The 23,679-nt window shown below is 42.9% G+C and overlaps 1 protein-coding gene across 1 annotated transcript in view; it reads left to right on the top strand.

Annotated features, from left to right (window-relative positions):
- The window catches only part of KIF13A (kinesin family member 13A), a 196,567-nt gene that overhangs the window by 113,690 nt on the left and 59,198 nt on the right, over nucleotides 1-23,679 (top strand). The window contains exons 6-12 of the mRNA XM_052647866.1: nucleotides 699-879; nucleotides 3,477-3,564; nucleotides 5,484-5,618; nucleotides 6,512-6,624; nucleotides 20,137-20,248; nucleotides 20,633-20,845; nucleotides 23,285-23,395. Of these exons, the coding sequence (XP_052503826.1) occupies nucleotides 699-879; nucleotides 3,477-3,564; nucleotides 5,484-5,618; nucleotides 6,512-6,624; nucleotides 20,137-20,248; nucleotides 20,633-20,845; nucleotides 23,285-23,395 (953 nt within the window). The remainder of the gene's footprint in view (nucleotides 1-698; nucleotides 880-3,476; nucleotides 3,565-5,483; nucleotides 5,619-6,511; nucleotides 6,625-20,136; nucleotides 20,249-20,632; nucleotides 20,846-23,284; nucleotides 23,396-23,679) is intronic.

The raw sequence follows: 23,679 nt of genomic DNA, 5'->3' as shown, positions 1-23,679 counted from the left end.
TCTATCATCCTATACAGAGGACTTTACAGGATATAGAAGTGATGATAGGTTATTAAACAAAACTATACTAGTGGTTCAGCAATTAACACTGTGAGCCACCCATTATTTCAACTATAAAGTTGGAATAAATTAATTAAATGATAACAATACTGCATATTGTCACATCATGGGACATCAAGGAGAATATATAGCAAAGCACTTTCAAAAGTGTGAAATATTTTGTGGGTCAAATATGTTAATGTTACTTGACGTATAGTTGATATTTACACACTTTTTAAACTTTTCTGTCATATGTTGGAGTATAGTTGATTAACAGTGTTAGTTTCAGGTGTCCAGCCAAATGATTGTTATACATATTTAGGCTATTACATAATCTTGAACAGAGTTCCCTGTACTATACAGTAGTTCCTTTTTACTATACTTTTGAAGATTACATATTTGTAGTGCTTACATTAGTACGCATCCATCTGTAAAGGAGACACTCTCCGGGTCTCACAGTAAAAGTCAGACTGGTGGTCAGGAATGTAATAGAAGGAACAGTAACTCTGGTGTCCGAGGGCCTGGCTCTGGGGGCCAGATTGTCTGTCTCCTTCTCCTGTGTGACCTTGGCCAATGTGCAGGACACACTTGTACGTTTGAAGCGTTACACGTTGCCTCCTCTACCATCCTCCTCTCTTTCTGCTCACCTTTCTCCACAGGCTCAGGAAAATCCTTCTCCATGATGGGCAATGCTGAGCAGCGAGGGCTCATCCCAAGGCTCTGCTGTGCTTTATTTCAAAGGATCTCTCTGGAGCAGAATGAGTCACAGACCTTTAAAGTGGAAGTATCCTATATGGAAATCTATAATGAGAAAGTCCGGGATCTTTTAGACCCCAAAGGGTAAGTTAGTGGTTGACACGAACCTTGTAACAGGGGTAGTAGTTTTAAATGATCCTGAAGTTAAAGTTGCAAGTGAGTTTATGTGTTTGAAGCCCTCGGTCACCACTCCCGTTTTAGATCGTTTTACTGTGAGGTATCAGCTTCTTAAAGCCTGTCGGTATACCCAGGATTCATAGTTTATCCTACGCTCATGTATAAAGTTGCTTACCTAGGCCATTTAGACGACTGTTTTTACTGTTTTGGTATTTTTGCCACTATGGTTTATTCATATTTATTTGTTGAGTTAAGAATGACACAGTGGTATTTCCATCTGCTCTAAACTGGAGGTAAAGCGGTCTAAGGCTGTGAGTGACCTGGGCTAGACAAGCCATTCTCTTCCGGGAATGTACATTGGAATCACTCGGAGGCTTTTTAATGGGACACTGGCCTGAGCCAGTCCCTTAGGGCTGATGACTCAGTAGACCCAGGAGGAAACCCAGGCATCTGTATTTTTTAAAAGCTAGGTGATAAAAACCAGATGAGTTTGATTCATACAGGAAGGAAAGGGCCATTTATCTTTTAATTAAAATTTTTATTGATTTAAGAATAATATATATAAAAATTTAGAAAGTAGGTAAAGTGTAAGAAGAAATAAAAATGGCCTAAAATCCCATCACTCAAAAATAACTGCTGTTAACACTTATGCATTTTGGTGTCTCAGATCTATGGAGTGGATATGTAGTGTGTGTGTTGAGGTTCTTCTCTGAATACAATTCAGTAGCCTGAATTTTTTATATAATATGATGAACACTTTCTCATGTTATTAAAAATATTTTTTTAAATGCTTTCAGCAGCTGTATAATCAAGGATATACTCAGAGATATAAGATAAAAATTAGGGATGGCAAGGAAGTGACCCAGTCATCAGAAATGTTTTTACTTTTAGCTAATAACTGTGTAATGCATATGAAAGAACACTTATAATACATGTAAGATGTAAAGAATAATAAAAATCAATGACTGTTCTGCTCACCATTTGGCTTAATAAATGGAATGTTTTTATGTTGCTCATTATCTTCCTTCTCTTTAAGAGTCTATGCATAATTTTGCACAGTTTTTACCTGTGCATGGCTTCATTAATACATGTGTCCTTTGATGACTTGCTACTTTCCCCCTCAATGATTTGTTTGTTCTGATGTATGAAGAAGTAATTCATTAATTTTTACTGCTCTTTGGTATTCCATTGTATGAGACACCATAATTTGTTTATTCTATCTCCTCTCATTTCTGTGGTTTCCATTTTTTACCATGAAAAAATGGTCCTTCTCTGAGCGTTCCTGTACATTCCTCCTGGTGTGCAAATGCAGGAGTTCCTAGGCAATGCATCTAGGAGTGGAATTGTGGGTCGCAAGCTATGGAACCTTCAGCTTCGGTATTGCAAAACTGTTCCCCAAAATCATTGTACCAATTTATACTCCCCCCAGTGGTATACAAGAATCCCAAATGTTAGACACCATCAGAAGGACTTAATATTGTGCTTGATTTACTTTTTCTTGCCCACAAATAGCGATAATCTCTGATTATGCAAACAGAGTGAGCCAGGTTCTGGAGGCATGCGCAGCTAGGCAGCTCTCTTGAAATTGTGCACTTGGTGTGCCCTTGTTTTGAATACAACAAAATTGCTCATTGTCATTGCATTCTTCAAGCTTAAAATAAAGTTAGTAAAACCTACTTTATGGAGTTGTGAGATTAAGATTCAGATTAAGATTGAGAAGTTTTTAGGGAGCAAGGTCTAGATTTAGGGATGTGCTCATTGTTACTTTCTTCTTTCCACACTTGAGTGATGCTAGGCATTGACTCTTGATTTGAAAAAGTGATCAGTATCTGATGCCATGAAATATGTGACATAATGCATTATGGCCATAATATATATTATATAGTTTTACCTTTCATCTCAGTTGTCTGTTGATAAGCTCTTCAAGTGGGTCCCAAACCAGGTTTTCCATTTAAAAATTCAAGAGTCCTAAAATCTTGACCAGCAGAGCCGGTTCTCAATATAGGATAAATATCAGTAACTACAAACAACTGCTCTCCTGTAACATCATTCTTTGTATAAAATGGTCAGTACAGATCAGCATAAAAGGTAACTTAAAAGGAAGACATTTTAATATTGTTCAATTCTTGCTTAAAACTGTAAGACATTACTTATTGAGAATGTGCTTACTTATAAAATAGCCTGAAGGTTAAATTCAGTTCTGTTTATTCTTTGCTTTGCTCCCCTCTCCCCACTCCATGTGAAATTAAAGTTCATCTACTAAAACAGGTTACCCTAACCTAGTATTCTGTGTGCTGGTTGTTTAGTTTGGGAGTAGAGATAGAATTTTTTAAATAGTATGTTACTTTAAATAGAAATCAGAGTATAAAAGGCATGTCTCATAAGGCATACTGTTTTGCTAATCCAAGTAAAGTATCTTTTAGAATAGTTTTTGATCATTAAAAGAAAAATTCTTTTGAAATTGCAATCTTAATGTCTGAGTGCTTTTTCAAGTACCTTTTTTTAAGAGAGAAAAGCTCCAGGTTGGGTATGATTCATTCATTCCTTTTTCCTTTCTCTTGAAGGAGTAGACAGTCTCTTAAAGTTCGAGAGCATAAAGTTTTGGGACCATATGTAGATGGTTTATCCCAACTGGCTGTCACTAGTTTTGAGGTAAGTGTCATTAAAAAAAAAAAAAAAAGACATTAAAAGCTGACAGTAAATTGAAGTGTATAGATCATGTTGAATATATTTTTATGTGAATGTTTTATAGCATATTGTTACAATTCATGGTCTCAGAAACCCAGTATCAACCACCCCAAACAGAAAATAAAGGCTTTTAATCACGGTCTTCAAGCTGCTTGATTTTGAAGGGTTTGCAGTGTTGCTGGGGGTCCAGCATTCTGAGGTTGCTGAATATTTTCATGAATAACACTCTATTGACACTCTTCTCCCTGAGGTTGCCAGTGATGTCCTTCTGGACAGATGTAAACACTATTTGGTAGTTATTTCAACCCTTTCTCTTTGACAGCATCTCCGATCTTAGTTTGCATTGCTTTTCACTCTTCTGATTCTTCTGTTTTTCTGAATTGATCTCCCTCTGTTGACCGATCTGTTTCTTTTTCCTACTCCTTGACTTCTGTGCTTTCTCACATCCTGGCTTGATATTTTGTCTGTATTTTTATTGTCATTGCTTTGGGAATCCCATAAAAGAAACCGCTATCTGTTACCAAACAACAAATGAGTAAACACATCCATCTACTTAGAAGTGCCATCTCTGTGTTATTTGTCCCTGCATCACTTTAGACTCAGTAGAACTAAAATTAATCTGCAAGGTAGCTCTCTTCAGCCATTTAAATGTAGGTAGTTTTAGTACTGCTTAAATCAGAAATAAAGGGCAGTTATCACTCTGTCATCAGTGAGATCTGGAAATCAACAAAGACCCCTCTGGCGGGAAAATGCAAAGTCAGCACTTTTGCTTAGATGCCTGGCTCAGGGTCACTGGGAACAGTGACCGTCTCCTCCTGTCACTTATTAGCAAGAGCTGGGACATCCGTGATTTGTATCCAGTTCTGCTTCTTATTGGGCTCTCCAAGTGGCTCAGTGGTAAAGGATCCGCCTGCCAAGCAGAAGATGTGGGTTTGATCCCTGGGTCAGGAAGATCCCCTGGAGAAGGAAATGGCAACCCACTCCAGTATTCTTACCTGGGAAATCCTATGGACTGAGGAGCCTGTTGGGCTCCAGTCCATAGGGTCACAAAAGAGTCGGACATGACTTAGCGACTAAAAAGCAAACAACTGCCTCTTATTAGATGTGGGAAGAGTTATTTGACCTCCATGAACTTCAGTGTTCTCTGTGTATAATCAGGTAAATACTTCTTTTATAACATTCATCAAACATTGTTTAAGAGTCCTAGGTTCTGGGTGTTCTAAAGCAAGTTGCATAGAGTTGAATAAGGAAAATTTCCTGTCCTGGGAGAGCCACAGTGTTGGAAATTCACTGAGTGAAAGTGTTAGTCACTCAGTCATGTCCAACTGTTTGGAGCCCCATGGACTGTAGACCGCCAGGCTCCGCTGTTCATGAGATTCTCCAGGCAAGAATACTGGAGTGGGTTGCCATTCCCTTCTCTAAGGGATCTTCCCAACCCAGGGATTGAACCCAAGACTCCTCCTGCATTGCAGGCAGATTCTTTACCATCTGAACCACCAGGGAAGCCCCTTGTTGGAGAAGGGAGGCTACTAATCATACAGAAGAGAGCTGTGCAAGAGAGAATAAAATAAGGTCATCATTGCTATTGAGTATCTGAGCACAGTAAATGTTAGCTCTTTTCTCCTTAGGAACTTGCAGAGGGAAAAATAGGTACTTAACAGAGAAAGAAGACAGTTGCAGTTTGGAAGGAATGGGTGAAACATTTCATCCACTAGAAAGCGCGGAGGGAGTGCGAGTTTGAGCCGGGCTCTGTGGAAGAGAGGTGGGAGTTTTACGTGCAAGGGTGGTGATGGAATGCATCATAATGAATGCATCCGCGGGTGGGCAGGATGCTGTTCTGAGAGGTTTTTCACTCATAGTGATTTTCTTGTGCCTGCCTCTAGGACATTGAGTCATTGATGTCTGAGGGAAACAAGTCTCGGACGGTAGCTGCAACCAACATGAATGAAGAAAGCAGCCGCTCCCACGCTGTGTTCAACATCGTCATCACGCAGACGCTGTACGACCTGCAGTCTGGGGTGAGCGATCGGGTAGAACTTTGGGTGACGGTGAAGGGGCTCACCATGGCTGGATTCCGTTCCCAAGAACGTTAAGCCAGCTCTTCTGCTTCCTGGATCAGCTACTCTGCTTACATCATGTCATTTGTTAGGTCTTACTTTATATATGTAGGGGTTCCCTGGTGGGTCTATGGTAAGGCACCCACCTGCCAGTGCAGGAGACGTGGGTTCGATCCCTGGGTCGAGGAGGTGTCCTGGAGAAAGAAATGGTGACCCACTTGAGTATTCTTGCCTGGGAAATCCCATGAACAGAGGAGCCTGGTAGGCTGTAGTCCATGGGGTTGCAAAAGAGTCAGACTCCACTTAGCGACTAAACAAAGCAACAACTTTATGTATAATGTTAAAAAACTGGAATCCTTGTATAAACTGTCTAAAGACCATGATGCTTTCACCATACCGCTTTTAATATGTATCCTTCCATAGTGAAATTCCCCTAGAAACAGCTGGGTTTACCTCATAGTCATTAAAGAATATGAAAGAGGAAACCACGACATTCAGCCTAAAGATAGCCTATTAAAAAAAAAAGTGAGGTATTTGACCTGAATGTGCAGGAATCCTCATGTCCTGGAATGTTCTCATAGATGCATAAAAGCTCCAGCTTTCTGAATATATTCTGGAAAGGCCAGTGCCCTTACTACCCAGCTACAGAATAGAATCCCAGGCTGCCACACCAACTTTAATTTTTACCCTAAAACTGCTAGTCCAAAGAACTCTTCTTACCATTTAAAATCTTCTCAAGTTTGCCTCCTTAAAGCAGGATGGCTTCAGCGGTGGAGCTGACGTCTACATAGGTGTCTGTGTGGTTTCTGCACTCAACGTGTGTCTGTTGTTTCTCTCTCGTCTCCCACAACTAGAACTCAGGGGAGAAGGTGAGCAAGGTGAGCTTGGTGGACCTGGCGGGCAGCGAGAGAGTGTCTAAAACCGGAGCTGCGGGAGAGCGCCTGAAAGAAGGCAGCAACATTAACAAGTAAGGGGCCTGTGCGATCCCCACGGTAAACGTCCCACCGGCTTCCTGTGTGTCTGAGGCAACTGCTCCCCTTATCAGGGGTCAGGTGGCTCTGATCACAGGTGATTCAGAGTCTGTGTAGCTTTAGTGAACTGGGTTGAAGAAAAACATCAGCCTGCCTCTGTTGAGATGCATGAGGTTTATTTAAGTGAAACCGCACGAGGCAGCCGGGGTCCAACGCTGTCCATACAAACACCCAGAATATCGTTGTATAATGTAATTAATCTTAGGTCAATGCAAGTTGCAGTTTTATAAATCAAATCATATCTTAGATCTAACTCTAGGAGCTTATTCTAAAGAGAAAATCTACTTCAAATCCCTTCATAAGGCTAATACTTGTCTTCCCTGGTGGCTCAGTGGTATAAGAATCCACCTGCCAATGCAGGAGATGCAGGTTCAATCCCTGGATCCGGAAGATCCCCTGGAGAAGGAAATGGCAACCCACTCCAGTATTCTTGCCTGGGAAATCCCATGGACAGAGGAGCCTGGCGGGCTACAGTCCGTGGGATCCCAAAAGAGTTGGACACGACTTAGCAACTAAACAACAAAAACAATAACTTCCCCCCAAAAGTAACAGTTATATAATAACTGCCATCCTGAAATCTCATTCTTTGCCTTGAGTGCCTGTAGCGTGCCCAGGGATGTGGTGAAGGCTGAAGGAGAGCTGAGGGGTACAAGGTGTGTAGGAGCTGGCCCAGTGGACAGGAGGTGAAGGCTTTCCACGTGGAAGATACAGCAAAGGCGCAGATGAAGGATTTGCTCTTTTATTTTTTTAATTATTTGTTTGTTTGCATTGGTCTTAGTTGTAGCATGTAGGACCTTAGTTCCCCCGACCAGGGATTGAACCCACATCCCCTGCATTGGAAGGTGGACTCTTAGCCATTGGGAAGTCCCGAAGGACTGGTTCTTTGGGATGTGCTGTCCCACGATGCCCTGATAAACCGGGCATCTGTCTGTCTTCCCCAGCATGAGAGGGAGCAGAGTTCGCCCTTTTAGGCGTGTATGCTTGAGCAGGACTGCCTGGGTTCATTCCTGCCTCTCCTCCACTCACTAGACGCATATGTATCCCGAGTGAGTGAATGCACCTCTGTGCGCTTCATTTTTCTCATCTGTATAATGAGGACAATAACAGTATCTGCTTCATTGAGTTGTTAGGGATTAAGTGCCCGGAATGTGCTTAGAACAATGCCTGACACATAGTATGCACTGAAGAAATATTAATGGCTCTAGCTATTATTTTTATAGCTTGTGTAAACAGCATAATCATTATTTCAGGTTCAGCAGAAAGAAACATGGTTTGTACTTGTATGTTTCTTTTGGGACATAATAAGTTGGGGTTTATATGTATACCGTATAGCTGATTCACTTTGCCGTACAGCAGATACTGGCACAACGTTGTAAAGCAGCTATACTCCAAGAAAAAATTAATGAAAAAGAAGTAACTTGAGGTTTTGTTTAGGACAGAAGGGGACAAGAGGTAATAGATTCAGGAACATCTTTGTGCAGCTTTCATTGCAAAATGGCACTAGCACTTTGTAATCTCACAAAAGTTTGCAAAAGTAGCGGTGAAATATCACCCCCTCTATCAAACGGATGTAGCCGTGCTCACTGCACAGGCCGCTGCTTGAGAGGGTCAACTCCCAGTCATTCTGTCTCTTGCTCTGATAACAAAGGATTTTGCTCTGCTTCATGACAAAGCATTGTAGGAGCCCAGACTGGCATACAGCTCTGCATTCTAAAATAGGTGCAAGACAGGGAACTCTGCTCAGTGTTATGTGCCAGCCTGGATGGGAGGGGAGCTTAGGGAAGAATGGATACGTGTATAGGTATGGCTGAGTCCCTTTGCTCTCCACCTGAAACTATCACAACATTGTTCATTGGCTATACTCCAATATAAAATAAAAAGTTTTAAAAATACAGAAAACAATAAATGAGTGCAAGCACCAGGACGGAGAAACAGAAATGGGGGTGTGAGGAAGCAGGCACCAAAGAAAAGACTGTCACCCCTCCTGGAGGTTTGTTTACTGGCGCTCAGCCACGACAGCTGTTTGCCTGTGGCTGCGCTTGTGGGAACACACTGGGAGTTCTCTGAATTCATGGAAACTTAGAGTATGGCTGGCCTTGACATGTAAGGACCACCAACTCCTGTTGACCTCTTACTGTATCCTAGGCACAGTACTGTGTACTCTGTATGTAATAATTCATCTGAGCCTCACGTCACCATTTTACAGACGAGGAAACCAAGGCAGAGAGCTGTTAAATAATACGTCCAAGGTCATAGTACTGTAAGTGTGGATCTTAGACTTGGTTGTAGGTAGTTTGGCTCCAGAGCCAAGGCTCACACACTGAGCTGCCCAAGTGTTGTATTGGCCTGGAAGAGTCCTGACTGATACATTCGTCCCAGAGGAAATATTAATAGTGCCCCCCTCCCCCAATTTGGACACTAAATTATATAGTGTCGCAAACTGGACTACATCAAAGCCACATATAACACGATTTAGATATTCCAGCTACTGGCTCTTTTCCATTATGACTTAATGAATTGAATGGATTTCTCTTAGCATCTTGCTGTTTTTCCTTATATCCTGGCTCTTTCACAAATGGATATATGTATCCCTTACTGATAATCTGTGAGGTACCTACATTTTTGGAGTTCTTTTTAGTTTGGGGACACTTTCATATGCATTATTTCAAGTGAGGTTCATTATATGTATTTATTGTCTCTGTTTAAAGACGAGGAAATAGATGGTTGGACATATACATTTATATAATATAAATAAAAGCTGAGCAGGCCTCTGCTATGTGTCTGGCACATTAGATGTGGGGATGCAAGAGGAACTTTGTTGCTGACAGAATATTGCCTCCCTGCCCCCCCCAAATACATCCAAGTCCTAATTCCCAGAACATGTGCATACGTTACCTGCAAAGGGGTTTTGCAGGTGTGATTAAGTTAAAGATGTTGCAATGAGAAGAATATTTGGATCAGTTCAGCGCAGTTCAGTCACTCAGTTGTGTCTGACTCTCTGCGACGCCATGCACTGCAGCACACCAGGCTTCCTTGACCATCACCGACTCCCAGAGCTTGCTCAAACTCATGTCCATTGAGTCGGTGATGCCATCCAACCAACTCATCCTCTGTCATCCCCTTCTCCTCCTGCCTTCAGTCTTTCCCAGCATCAGGGTCTTTTCCAATGAGTCAGTTCTTTGCATCAGGTGACCAGAGTGCTGGAGCTTCAGCTTCAGCATCAGTCTTTCCAATAAATATTCAGGAGTGATTTCCTTTAGGATGGACTGGTTTGATCTCCTTGCAGTCCAAGGGACTCTCAAGAGTCTTCTCCAACACCACATTCAAAAGCAACAATTTTTCAGTGCTCAGCTTTCTTTATGGTCCAGCTCTCACATCCATACATGACTACTGAAAAAACCATAGCTTTGACTAAATGGACCTTTCTTGGCAAAATAATGTCTCTGCTTTTTAATATGTCTCAGCATATTAAAAAGGTCCTCATACCTTTTCTTCCAAGGAGCAAGTGTCTTTTAATTTCATGGCTGCAGTCACCATCTGCAGTGATTTTGGAGCCCAAGAAAATAAAGTCTGTCACTGTTGTCATTGTTTGCCCATCTATTTGCCATGAAGTGATGGGACCAGATGCCATGATCTTCGTTTTCTGAATGTTGAGTTTTAAGCTAGCCTTTTCACTCTCGTCTTTCATTTTCATCAAGAAGCTCTTTAGTTCTTCTTCACTTTCTGCCATAAGGGTGATGTCATCTGCATATCTGAGGTTATTGATATTTCTCCTGCCAGTCTTGATTCAAGCTTGTTCTTCATCCAGCCCAGCATTTCACATGATGTACTCTGCATGTAAGTTAAATAAGCAGGGTGACAATATACAGCCTTGACATACTCCTTTCCCAATTTAGAACCAGTACGTTTTTCCGTGTCTGGTTCTAACTGTTGCTTCTTGACCTGCATACAGATTTCTCAGGAGGCAGGTATTCTCAGGAGGTCTGGTATTCCCATCTCTTCAAGAATTTTCCGCAGTTTGTTGTGATCCACACAGTCAAAGGTTTTAGCGTAGTCAGTGAAGCAGAAATAGATGTTTTTCTGGAATTCTCTTGCTTTTTCTGTGATACAACGGATGTTGGCAATTTGATCTCTAGTTCCTCTGCCTTTTCTAAATCCAGCTTGAACATCTGGAAGTTCTCAGTTCACATACTGTTGAAGCCTGGCTTGGAGAATTTTCAGCATTATTTTGCTAGCATGTGAGATGAGTGGGTCTGTTGTAATCACAGAGCTCCTTACAAGTGAAAGGACGTTGGAGAGCCAGTGTCAGAGTGATGTGGGGTGAGAAAAACCTCATAGCTCACTGCTCACATGTGGATGGAGGGAGGGGCCATGAGCCGAGACTGGGGCACCCGTGGAAGCTGGAAAAAGCAAGGCAACTTTTAGCCCAGGGAAACCCGTTCTGGACTTCCAGCCTCCAGAACTATAGGATGATTTGTGTGGCTTTGAGCCACTTACCCCTGTGATTATTTGTTATAGCATCATCACTGCCCTCGAAGAGGAACAAATAGGTTGAGATACAGTAAGTTATTAATACTTTATGTGAAAAAGCAAAAGGCACATTAGAAGTATGCCATCGCCCAGCACTGAAGCATGAAACTGTCTTTTTTTAGGACACATTTACCAGCCCATGGGTGTCTGCCAAGTTGGTCTTGTGCTTTTCCCAAAATAGCTGGCTCGAAGGGAATGGAGCTGCATCTGAACCCTTTCCCCTGAAGCTCAGTCAGGGCTGTTTTCATCCCTCCACCTGTTTCTCTCAGCTCCCTGAGTGGGTCCATGTATGCCAGGCGCCCACCACGGATCCAGGTCTCCACCAGGTGTCCTCCGGCTCTCCACGTGGTCACTGGTTTAATGGGACATCTCACAGGATGACCATGCTGTGAGGTCTGCGCAGCTGTCTTAGAGACCTTCATAGAAAGACAACTACCTGTGGGCCCAAAATCCACAGTGAAGCCACTCAGTTGTGTCTGACTCTTTGTGACCCCATGACCCACCAGGCTCCTCTGTCCATGGAATTCTCCAGGGAAGAATACTGGAGTAGGTTGCCATTTCCTTCCTCAGGGGATCTTCCCGACCCAGGGATCGAACCTCAGTCTCCCGCACTGCAGGCAGACTACCATCTGTGCCACCAGGAAAGCCAAAGTGCTCTGAAAACCAAATGCTTTTCCTGTTTTCTTTGTAGTTCACTTGTTGGTGAACCCTCATCTGAACTCGGATGAGGTCTTTATCTTCACATACGGGCTTTATGTACTCATTTAGTGTGGCCATTCATATGTTCAGCTGTAGAAATGTTCATGGATTTTACTATGGGCTGCTGTCCCAGATCCCCCTGGTGGTCATATGTAAAAGTGTATGCATTGAGCTTCCTAAAATCCCCGAACATTCTGAATTTCAAAACAAACGTGGCCCTAAGGCTAGCAGATAAGAGATAAATGGACCTGTACTGTTTTGCTCCGTCTAGCAAATAAGTGTCAAACACTGACTGGGCATAGGAAGAAAGGGGTGACTAAGATGAGACCCTGGCCTCAGGAAGTTCAAGGTCCAGTGGGGAAGGAGATCTTTGGTGGCAGAGTGGAGGAGGAGCGGGAGGAGGGAGTGATATTAATACGTTAAGTGCCATCAAACTTAACACACCAGGTGTGGTGGGGACATGAATGACAACATGGCCGGAAGATTTGAGAGGCTTCTCAGAGGAGATACGGGAGTTTCTTAGTTACAGAAACTAAGGGTGTGACCCCTTTGTGCCTCAGTTTCCTCACCTGTTAAATGTAGATGAGGAAACACTCGGAGTAGGGCTTTTGTGGGGATTCAATTAGTGACGACTTGTTGGCCACTTAGAACAGACCTACCCGTAGGAAGCTCTCTGTAAGTGTGTCCTAGTAATGAAAATAAATAATGTATCAAAACTGCTGCGCATTAGTTCCACAAATGGCTTTCTAAGCCTTAATGTCAGTGCCCAGTGGAGGGCTAAACTGGGGGAACTCTCTGACATGTTTCCTGAGCTTTCTCTCGGCCGCCTATTGGGGTTTCTTTGGATGAAACACAAATAATCCTCTTAAGCAGACCTGGTGGGGACTTCACATAGACATTAGTGTCTGCGTAATGGGCTGTGGGTTTAAGAGCTCCATCTCTCCTTAAGCTCTTAAGAGCTTTACAGCACACGTTATTCCTTCACGTGGCACGCCAAGGCACTGTGTGGCTGCTCCACCGTGGCCTGTTCAGGGCTGGGGAGGGAGGGGTCATCTGGAGACCATCTTCGCAGAGGACACACCTGGGACTGTCCTCTGTTCGCCCTTCTGCTGAGGGTGGAAGGACAACGTCTTTCCCTGCTGCCGGAGCCTGGCTGGTTCAGCTTCTCTGGGAATTCACTTATATCATGGAACACTCTCATACCCCGAGAGATGTCACCAAAGATGGTTCTGTTTTATACTCAGCAACAGCCAACCTTTAATGCCAACAGTATTCATCTAATGAGTATCTTTCCCAGTCTTTTTTCTATTTCAGTTACTGCGGTTAATAGAGTATATACCAAACATTTCTAAAAAATGGATTCTACTGAACACTTGTTCGAGGGATGTTAATATATGTTATCCCTAGGATTCTGTCTTATAATTTATGTTGTCATAACTTTTAAGTACAGTGTTTCTAATGTTTCATGTGACTCAGTCCTCCTTTTTTTCTTCTTGAGTACCCTCCATGAAGCTGCTGATTTCATCTTGGAAACCTCATGTCAGTGGGTTTTGCCTGCATAACTCGACATGAGCTTGTATCTCGGAAGAGTAAAAGTGGCCTGCCTTCTGTCCATTATTCAAGGGCAGGTGGTGGTACTTGTTAGTTTACCACTTGTACATCGAATGGTCCCTGTATGTGAAGAAAGATATCCACATGTCTTAACACAAAGAGACCCATGAACGACACAGCAAAGATCTGCTCCTGGGAAGGTAGTAGCCACATCTTTGGGGCAATGTGCCATTGTCACTTTAGGCTTTCTCAAAGAATTCTTGTGAAATACTAGTTCCTCAGGTAGCTCTAGGGAGAGAATGACCTCTAGATAAATAGTTTTGAGAAAGATTAGTTTCTAAAACCTTCCTTCAGAGGGACCTCCCTGGTGGTCCAGTGGCTAATACTCTATGTTCCCAATGCTGGGGGCACAGATTCGACCCCTGGTCAGGGAACTAGATCCCACATGCTGCAACTGAAGATCTCAGAGTGGCCAAATAAATTAAAAAATATTTCAGGGCTTCCCTGGTGGCTCGGTGGTAAAGAATCTGCCTGCAAAGGCAGGAGACACGAGTTTGCTCCTTGGTCTTAGAAGATCCCACATGCCGTGGGGCAACTAAGCTCTTGAGGAAGCCACAGCTACTGAGCCCACACGCCCTGGAGCCCGTACTCCACAGCAGGAGAAGCCACAGCAATGAGAAGCCCACAGACCACAATTAGAGAGTAGCTCCCACTCTCCGAAACTAGAGAAGAGCCCGCCCAGCAACGAAGACCCAGCACAGCCAAAAATAAATAAAATTATTATTTTTTAATATTTAAAAAACAACAACAAATCTTCCTTCAGAGATTCCCAGTGCTAAAAGCTCTGAGAACCTGCAATGAATCTCATATAACTCTATCATTCTTGATTTTACTTGATGTCAGAATTCTAGGTATAACATTTTAATGTGTCCAGAACAAATGTGCAAAAGAACCTGTTTTGGGAAATGTTAGGACAGGCTTTTTAATTATAGCACAATCATTGGAATGGAAATGAGATTGGGAATGACACTCATTGGATGAACGTTGAATTTAATGATTTCATCAGTCACTGGATAACAGTGGTGAGTGGAAATGAGGCCCATAACTATAGATGTCACAGTTTTCTTTCCTGTCCTGTCATATGATGGTGCTGTCCTTTCCCCATAATTTGCCACATTTTGCATTTCTCCTTTCCTGTAAGGAGTGGGGACTTTCTGGGGAGGAGTGCTAAACTCAGTGCCACTAACTTGATCACCTTTCAACTAATTCTGTAAAAGCCAAGGATTACATTCTGCTGCAAGCAACAGAAGGAGAAGGAAATGGCAACCCACTCCAGTATTCTTGCCTGGAGAATCCCAGGGACAGAGGAGCCTGGTGGGCTGCCATCTATGGGGTTGCACAGAATCGGACATGACTGAAACAACTTAGCAGCAGCAAGCAACTGCCACTCCAGTGACAACCAAGTGATGAGTTCATCCTTCTTACTTAAAAAGAAGTCCAGAGGTTGGTCCAGCACCTCAGAAATGCCATCAGGCACACAGCTGTACTAACCTTAGTGTGTGTTCATATGGTTCTCCTGACCCCAGGACAGCTCTACCATTTTAGGCATCGTATCCACATCTTTGTTCCAAACAAGATGAGGAAAGGACCTCTAGCTTCTATAAGCTGAATATGTGCTTTTTTATCCACAGAATCATAACTTGCTTGAAAGCCCCTCCCACAAATGTCTCCCTCTCTGCCTCTCATTGGCCAGAACTGTGTTTCATGGCTTCTCCAAGCTGCAGAGGACTCTGTAGAGTTCTTAGCTTGACATGTGCTTCCCAGCATATTCAAGTGTCTGTTAGCAAGTGAGAAAAGGGAAAATGGGTATTGGGCCAATAGCCACAGAGTATACCAAAACCATCATTAAGTTAGTCCTTTCTAGAAAGAGGTTTGTGTTCTGTTCTTCAGTGTATTCTAGATTCCCTGTAACGTGGCAAATATTGAATGCGTGCTTTTTGTAAGCAAGGCACAGTCATCTCTGCTACTGAGGTGGTTGCAGTCTATAGAAAGAGAAATACACACCTGGCTCTGATAAAGTTTCATAAGTACTACACTTATGATCTTAGAAAAAGGTAACTGGAAACATGATAAAATAAATTTGAAATCCATCATAGACAATACTGGTAACTCACATCACATCATATCTACTCCTATAGGAAGGAATCTGATGATTTGAGTTTCAAGGGAACTAGGTTTAAGGAAGGTATCAGTTCAGTTCGGTTGCTCAGTCATGTCCAACTCTTTGCGACCCCATGGACTGCAGCATGCCAGGCTTCCCTGTCCATCACCAGCTTCCGGAGCGTGCTCAAACTCTTGTCCATTGAGTCGGTGATGCCATCCAACCATCTCGTCCTCTGTTGTCCCCTTCTCCTCCTGCCTTCAGTCTTTCCCAGCAAACTAAACTGCAAAGTCAGTTCTTTGCATCAGGTGGCCAAAGTACTGGAGTTTCAGCTTCAGCATCAGTCCTTCCAATGAATATTCAGGATTGATTTCTTTTAGGATGGACTGGTTGGATCTCCTTGCAGTCCAAGGGACTCTCAGGAGTCTTCTCCAACACCACAGTTCAAGAGCATCAGTTCTTCGGCACTCAGCTTTCTTTATAGTCCAACTCTCACATCCATACATGACTACTGGAAAAACCATAGCTTTGACTAGACGAAAGAAAAGCAAAAAAAAAGTTGGAATATGACAATTTTTTTTCAGTGAATTACTTTATTTTGCTTTTGATCCACCCAAGTTTTATTTACTTTCTTTTTGGTCCCGAATTCTCCCTTGTTGTAGATAGTTGTTTATAGATGTTATCTCCTGGCTTAAGTCTTCCTTTCTCCCCAGCCAGCCCCTCTCCCTTCTCCTCCCCACCACCGTGGCCAAGAATTTATGGTGAGAGATTTACCAATTAGGAGCTTCCTCACTGTCTCCACCTTTCCCAGGTGGCGCTAGTGGTAAAGAATCCGCCACTCAATGCCGGAGACATAAGAGATGCTGGTTCAGTCCCTGGGTCAGGACGATCCCCTGGGGAAGGGCATGGGAACCCACTCCAGTATTCTTGCCTGGAGAATCCCAAGAACAGAGGAGCCTGGCGGACAGTAGTCCATGGGGTAGCACAGGATCGGATATGACTGAAGCAACTGAGCACGCACGCACGCACACTATCTATACCTCCAGCAAGTTCAGAAAAGGAACAGTGATCTGCTAGAATTAGAAAGATTCCTTTTCAGCCCCTAAAACTGACCAAGAAACTCCCACCCATTCTGATATCTGTGATCTGTTCATTTGCCTCCAGGCTATGACGACAGGACTAGTAGGATCCATAATTAGTGATTTTGTTATATTTTAAGATCCCTGGATGTAAAATTCCCTTTAAAATATGTAAGCCTGGTGTTCAACTTTCAGACATTAAACTTTCAAATGGTTTTTAGGATTCTAGAAGCCCCCAGATCACTGCTTCTAGGTGGGACCTGGTAGAGGGTGTTGGCATGGACCCCTTGTCACTGGTGATCTGGTGACCTCTCAGTCATCACTGAGTCCCACTCACTCTGCAGCTTATTTCTTTTTGTTCCAAGGAAACCATAATAGGTTTAGATAAAGTTCTTGTTTTGAGGATGTGTACACTGTTAGGTAAAGAATGTGGCCTCTATGAGTGATAAGCTTCTCTAACTGAGCAAGTTATATAGAGCTGTCAGTTCGGTTCAGTTCAGTTGCTCAGTTGTGTCCGACTCTTTGGGACCTCATGGATTGTAGCACGCCAGGCTTCCCTGTCCATCAACTCCCAAAGCTTGCTTAAACTCACGTCCATCGAGTCGGTGATGCCATCCAACTATCTCATCCTCTGTTGTCCCCTTTGCCTCCTGCTTTCAATCTTTCCCAGCATCAGAGTCTTTTCCAATGAGTCAGTTATTTGCATCAGGTGGCCAAAGTGTTGAAGTTTCAGCTTTAGCATCAGTTCTTCCAATGAATATTCAGGACTGATTTCCTTTAGGATGGACTGGTGGGATCTCCTTGCAGTCCAAGGGACTCTCAAGAGTCTTCTCCAACACCACAGTTCAAAAACATCAATTCTTCGGCGCTCAGCTTTCTTTATAGTTCAACTCTCACATCCATACATGACTCCTGGAAAAACCGTAACTTTGACTAGATGGACCTTTGTTGGCTTGTGCAGTTATATAGAGCTTGTATATAAACTTGTTCAGTTATATAGAGCTGGAGGACCACTGTTAACCTCAGAGTTGCTGATATTGACCCTTGAGTCACTGAGCTCTTTATGGATGGTATGAATTAAAGCAATTTCTGCTGCATTTGGGTATTAAAAATTAGGAACAGTCCAAAGGATTGCTTCCAAATGAGAATTCCATTTCAGTAGTTGCAAAATGGGAAAAATGCCCTGTATTCTTTATCTAGGCAGAAATGTGTTTTTGCCTTATATTGAACTCTTTTTTCCTCTATTTCATATAGGTCATGCACATTTTTCTTTCTTAAAATTGTTAACCATTGGTTGGGGACCTCCCTTCCTGGACCAGGAATTGAACCCATGTCCCCTGCATTGGGAGGCAGATTCTCATCCAGTGTCCTACTAGGGAAGTTCCTCATTCAGCTTTAAGAAAAGTAAGAGACATTTGCACCAAGAACTTTATTTAACAACGTAGTCCCTATTTGAATGAACTTTCTGGCTAACCCAATAACTATGCAAGGACCTTATTTTCAAAAAAGGACACACCTGAGGCTCTGCTGGACATGAATTGGATGGTGAGGGGCACTATATAGCCCAGGACAGTGGCTTTTTGTGTTTGGGTTCTTTCTCTTATCATTTTCAAGGTTCTTCATGTTATCGCACATGTCAGAACTTCATTCCTCTCATACGGCTGAATACTTCTCCACTGCAAGGACACATCACATTTTATTCTTCCCTTCATTATTCAGTGGACATTTGAGCTGGTTCCACACTTTTGGCTGTTGTGACTATCACTGCTATGAAGATGCAAGTTTTCATATGGACATATGTTTTCGTTTCTCTTGGGGTGGATTTGTTTAACTTTTAAATTGGTCAATTATGATGTACATCTTTATGTCACTTGGCCGTAATGGGTGTTAGTTATTAAAATTCTGGCTCATTTTCTGCCTCTTGGCATTGCTTTGTATTTCAGTGACTTCTCCAGTGACTCACCTTTGGAGAATTTTATTTTGTGGGAAATATGGTTTTACTCCTTTCAGCTTATTTAATGGAAATCTACTGTTAATGTTAGGAAGAAACCAATGTTGTCTTTCACTTGCTAACCTCTAGTCCCCTGCTGATCTTCCTGGTTTTTATAAATAAGTAGTAGCATTTAATTTTTTTATCATTTACAAAACCTTTTGTCTTTGGGGTATCATGTTACCTTCCTAGCAGTCCCAAGAGATGTCCTGAGACTGATCTTTTCTGGCTGCTAAATTTGGAGTCCAGTTGATTTCTTTTAAAAGAACCGTTGGTACTTAACTATGATATGAGGCTGTCCTTCATTCTTCAACACCACGAATCTGTTGTTTCTATGGTGATCTTTTTTCCAAGGACAGAGATTATGTATTAACCGCCAGTGGAGGTTCCCAGCTGGCACAGGTGGTAGAGAACCTGCCTGCCAATGCAGGAGACATAAGAGATGTGGGTTCAAGCCCTGGGTCAGGAAGAGCCCCTGGAGGAGGGCACAGCAACCCGCTCCAGTATTCTTGCCTGGAGAATCCCATGGAGGAGGGATGGCAGGCTACAGTCCATGGGGTCACAGAGAGTTGGACATGACTGAGTGACTAACACTTTCACTTCCACCAGGGGAAGCTCATTAGCCTAGACCAGTGGTTCTCTGACTCTACTTGCATTAGAATCTTCTGGAAGGCTTGTTGAAGCTCAGTTTCCTGACTCAGTAGGTCTGCATGGGTCTGGAGATAGTGCATTTCTAACAAGATCTCAGGTCGTGTTGATGCTGCTGGTCCCAGCACCATTTTGAGACTCATAGGCCTGGCACCTGAATGTATGCATCCCTTTGGGTATGTTCAGCCATCACTTCTCAAAATTTAATGTGCATGTGAATTGCCTGGAGATACCTTTAACTGGTTGTGACTGAGTAGGCCTGGGAAGGCTTCCAGGATTCTGTTTGGGTGGTTCTTTGTTTTTGTTAAACTGTGGTAACTCCACATTGAAAAAAGCTTGCCAGCTTTAAGCAGATAAACAGGATATACTTTGTAACCTATGGTGGAAGTATGCTTTACAAGTTACTTGGTTACTCCTAGAAAATCAGAGGCCAGAGTAGTCCTGGTTAGACTCAAAGAGCAGATGGTTGAGACTTTAAACATAATATTCAGAGTAAATTATAATTCTCTCGAGGAATCTTTTAAATGTATGTTTCCAGGTTCTGAAATGTTTCACAGCTCCTGTCTCTTGAACAAAATAGATTCTACAGGGATTCTAAATTCATTCTTTTAAACTAAGGGAGTTACTTTTTGTTTTTCATTTTCTCAGCTTCTCCGGGAATGTAGACTTGATGAGATCAACTTCAGGGACTTACTGTTTTGCGTAATTTTATACTTAGTGCCTGGAAGAATTATTATGTAAACAAAATAAATTCTCCATAAAACTAATTTTTTTCTTTTTCTCTTGGCAGATCACTTACAACCTTGGGGTTGGTTATCTCATCGCTGGCTGACCAGGCAGCTGGCAAGGGTAAAAACAAATTTGTGCCTTATCGCGACTCAGTCCTCACTTGGCTGCTTAAGGTAATTCATTGCTCTCGTGTTCTTTCCCAACTAGAAATTAGTTGTTTCAGTGGTGACAGCTGAGAGATGTGTGCAAAGCTAACCAAAGACAACACAGCGAACTTCTGACAGTAGCGTTGCTATGATCCCTAAACGTGCAAGGACGAAGACTCATTCCTGTTGCCATTTTTCCATTATAATGCTGTTCGACAGGCATTGTGCTTTGATGTGAATAGAGAGAGATCACTGTTCCTCTTGTCACAGAATTTTTTGTGAAATACAAGCCCGTTTCCACATCAGGTTCTCTTCACAGAGAAGATCATCTGCACGCATTTGCCGCTTCCCTCTTGCCCTGTGCCTGGAACAGGCCCTGTTTCCTAAGATGCTATTTGAAATATGTTGCAGGACAATCTGGGGGGCAACAGCCAGACCTCCATGATCGCCACCATTAGCCCAGCAGCAGACAACTACGAAGAGACCCTCTCCACGCTGAGATACGCAGATCGGGCCAAAAGGATCGTGAACCATGCCGTGGTGAATGAGGACCCCAACGCGAAGGTCATCCGGGAACTGCGGGAGGAGGTGGAGAAACTGCGGGAGCAGCTCTCACAGGCTGAGGTACGGCGAGCCCGGCGCTCCCTGGCTCCCGGTGTCTGAGTGTTGAAGATGAGCTCGCTTGCAGTTCAGCTCCCCTCGTGTCCTTCAGCAGTGCTGAGCTGATGAGCATCTTCTCCGTGCTAAGCACCGGGAGGACAACAAGCATGAAATGCAAGGCTGCATCCCAGGCACTGACGGTCGAGGAGGCAGACAGTTAAGAGAGTTGCTGCCACGGCCTGTTTCCGGCAGTCAGTTGGCCCTTCACACTCTTCCAGTGTGAAATCCTAAGACCCAAAGGTGCTGCTTTGATTAACATTGTAGATGACAACTTCCACGTGGCCTTGCCATTTTCAGCCAGCTTAGCTCTGTATCATCTCCTTATTAAGTGGGGCAGACAAGGTGGTCAAGAATAATTAGTCTTAGGAGTAGTTCATTTTGTACTTTGTTCATTTGTATCAACTCCTGACAGGGAACCAAATCACTTTTACATTGTTACCATCTTCCTTGGCTTTACCCAGACTTCATAACCATACCCACTTCCCAATAGCTGTTGCCAGGGGAGGCACTGTCTCACTGCACTAGGAACAGCACTGAGATGGGGGCCAAGTGCCTCAACTTCAGTTACATGCTTCTGCCTGCCAGGACTCGGGTGTGTACCCAAGGCTTCTGAGTTCACCTTCCTTCACACTGCTGTCTTCTGACCCCACAAACAAAGGGAAGTCAGAGCTAGGGACCTGAAGATTCTATCTACTGCTGATTATGGAGTTGCATTGTAACTGTTTGCTTACATGTCCTTCTTCTCTCCTGGGCCATGGGTTCCTCAAGTGCAGGAAGCATGTTTTATTAATTGTGTTTATCCCTAGTACAATAGCGATACTGGAAAGCACTTAGCACAATGAGTTGCCCATGGGAAGTGCTCAGTAAATGGTGCTCTTTTTTATTATCATTCTAATCATCACTGAGTGCCTCAAGCTTAATTTGTTTTTCATTGATGCCAAGAAGGGTAGTAGAACACCTGGAAAATTAAAATGCTGATAAACTGTGATCAGAGTCATTCCTCGGAGGCGCATGATGACTCTGGAGTTGGTCTGTAGGTGGCTCATCTCTGTCCTCCCTCCTGTCTCTGAATCTGCATTTCTGCTGTGACCCTGTAATCCAGGCCTGGTAGCCAGAACAATGCCTGGCCAAAGGGGTAGACCAGAGGAACCACAGCAGGTTCACGCCATAGCTCAGTCGTGTTTGACTCTTTTCAGCTCCATGGACTGCAGCATGCCAGGCTTCCCTGTTCTTCACTATCTCCTGGAGTTTGCTCAGACTCATATCCACTGAAGTCAGTGATGCCATCCAACCATCTCATCCTCTGTTGTCCCTGGCTCCTCCTGTCTTCAGTCTTTCCCAGCGTCAGGATCTTTTCTAATGAGTCAGCTCTTCGCATCAAGTGGCCGAAGTACTGGAGCTTTAGCTTCAGCATGAGTCCTTCCAATGAATATTCAGGTTGATTTCCTTTAGGATTGACTGGTTTGATCTCCCTGCTGTCCAGGGGGCTCTTAAGAGTCTTCTCCAGCACCACAGTGCAAAAGCATCAGTTCTTTGGTCCTCAGCCTTCACATAGAATTTTCATGTGCATCCCCTTGGGCCCAGCACTAATTGTCACTCTCAGGTTCTATTAACACAGTGAGACACAGTTAACACATCCTCAGCCAGAGCCACATCATCACCACTTCAGCTTCTAGTCCAAGTTCTGCCATCTTTCTTGTTTGTAGGGTTATCCTTTGCAGAGCCTCATGTTACTACAGAGTGTCATAAAAACATAGGGGGGCCAAGAAAAGGCCCCCCCGAGGTTTCTTAAGCTGCATGTCTATGTTTAGACCTCTTAATTTTTCTCACTGAGCAAATTCAGAGGGAAATTACTGCCCTTTTAACCAGATGTCCTATTTCCAAGTGAGTAATAAGCATGCTAAATTTATTACCATCAGTAAGGAAAGTAGTTCAAATGGCCCAGACTCAAATTTTAAAATGATTGAGAAGAGTCTCCACCTTTCCTGGTAGGTTAATATAACTGGGATGTGTTTATTAGTGATTTGTGTTGGTCTTTGTTTTATTGAAAAAGAAATCTAGTCAAGTAATTTGTTCTCATACTTTGCTATTTTGAAGGTGAACTTTAGCATCTTTGAGGTCTTTAAATGTGAAATTTAAGTATGATGGATAAAATTACTCTGGGATGATTTATATCAATTTAATTCAGGGCACTGGAATTTCTTTTTCTGGTGTTAAGAGGAGCAGCCATTTATTCTTTCACATCATTTGATTAAGAAATATCTAAAAAAAACCCTGACAGTGTGTGGCTTAATTGCTTCCAACAGACAGTTGATAACCTCTTAAGGACTACAATAAGGGATTGTCTTGTACATAATGGTGGAAAAAATGAGAAAATCAGATATCTCTGCTTTCATTTTAAAGGCTATGAAGGCCCCTGAACTGAAAGAGAAGCTTGAAGAGTCTGAAAAGCTGATAAAAGAACTAACGGTGACTTGGGAAGAGAAGCTCAGGAAAACAGAAGAAATTGCACAGGTAGCTTAATAACCCGGGCCTAAAATATTGTGATTCTTTTTTTTTTTTTTTTTTAAGTACAGTTGACATAGTGTTGTGCCATATAGCAAAGTGACTCAGTTATACACATATAGACATTCTTTTTAAAAATATTTTTTTCCATTATGGCTCATCACACAGGATGTTGAGTATCGTTCCCTGTGCTATAGTGATTCTGCTTCATTTGCCATCTTTTATGTAAAACTACTTGTCATCCTCGAAGAGTCTTAAGGGGATGTCACTAGTGGTCCATTGAGTAAGACTCA

The sequence above is a fragment of the Budorcas taxicolor genome, chromosome 11 (assembly GCF_023091745.1).
Source record: "Budorcas taxicolor isolate Tak-1 chromosome 11, Takin1.1, whole genome shotgun sequence".
Lineage (NCBI taxonomy): Eukaryota > Metazoa > Chordata > Mammalia > Artiodactyla > Bovidae > Budorcas > Budorcas taxicolor.
This window is presented reverse-complemented; position numbering and strand designations above follow the sequence as displayed.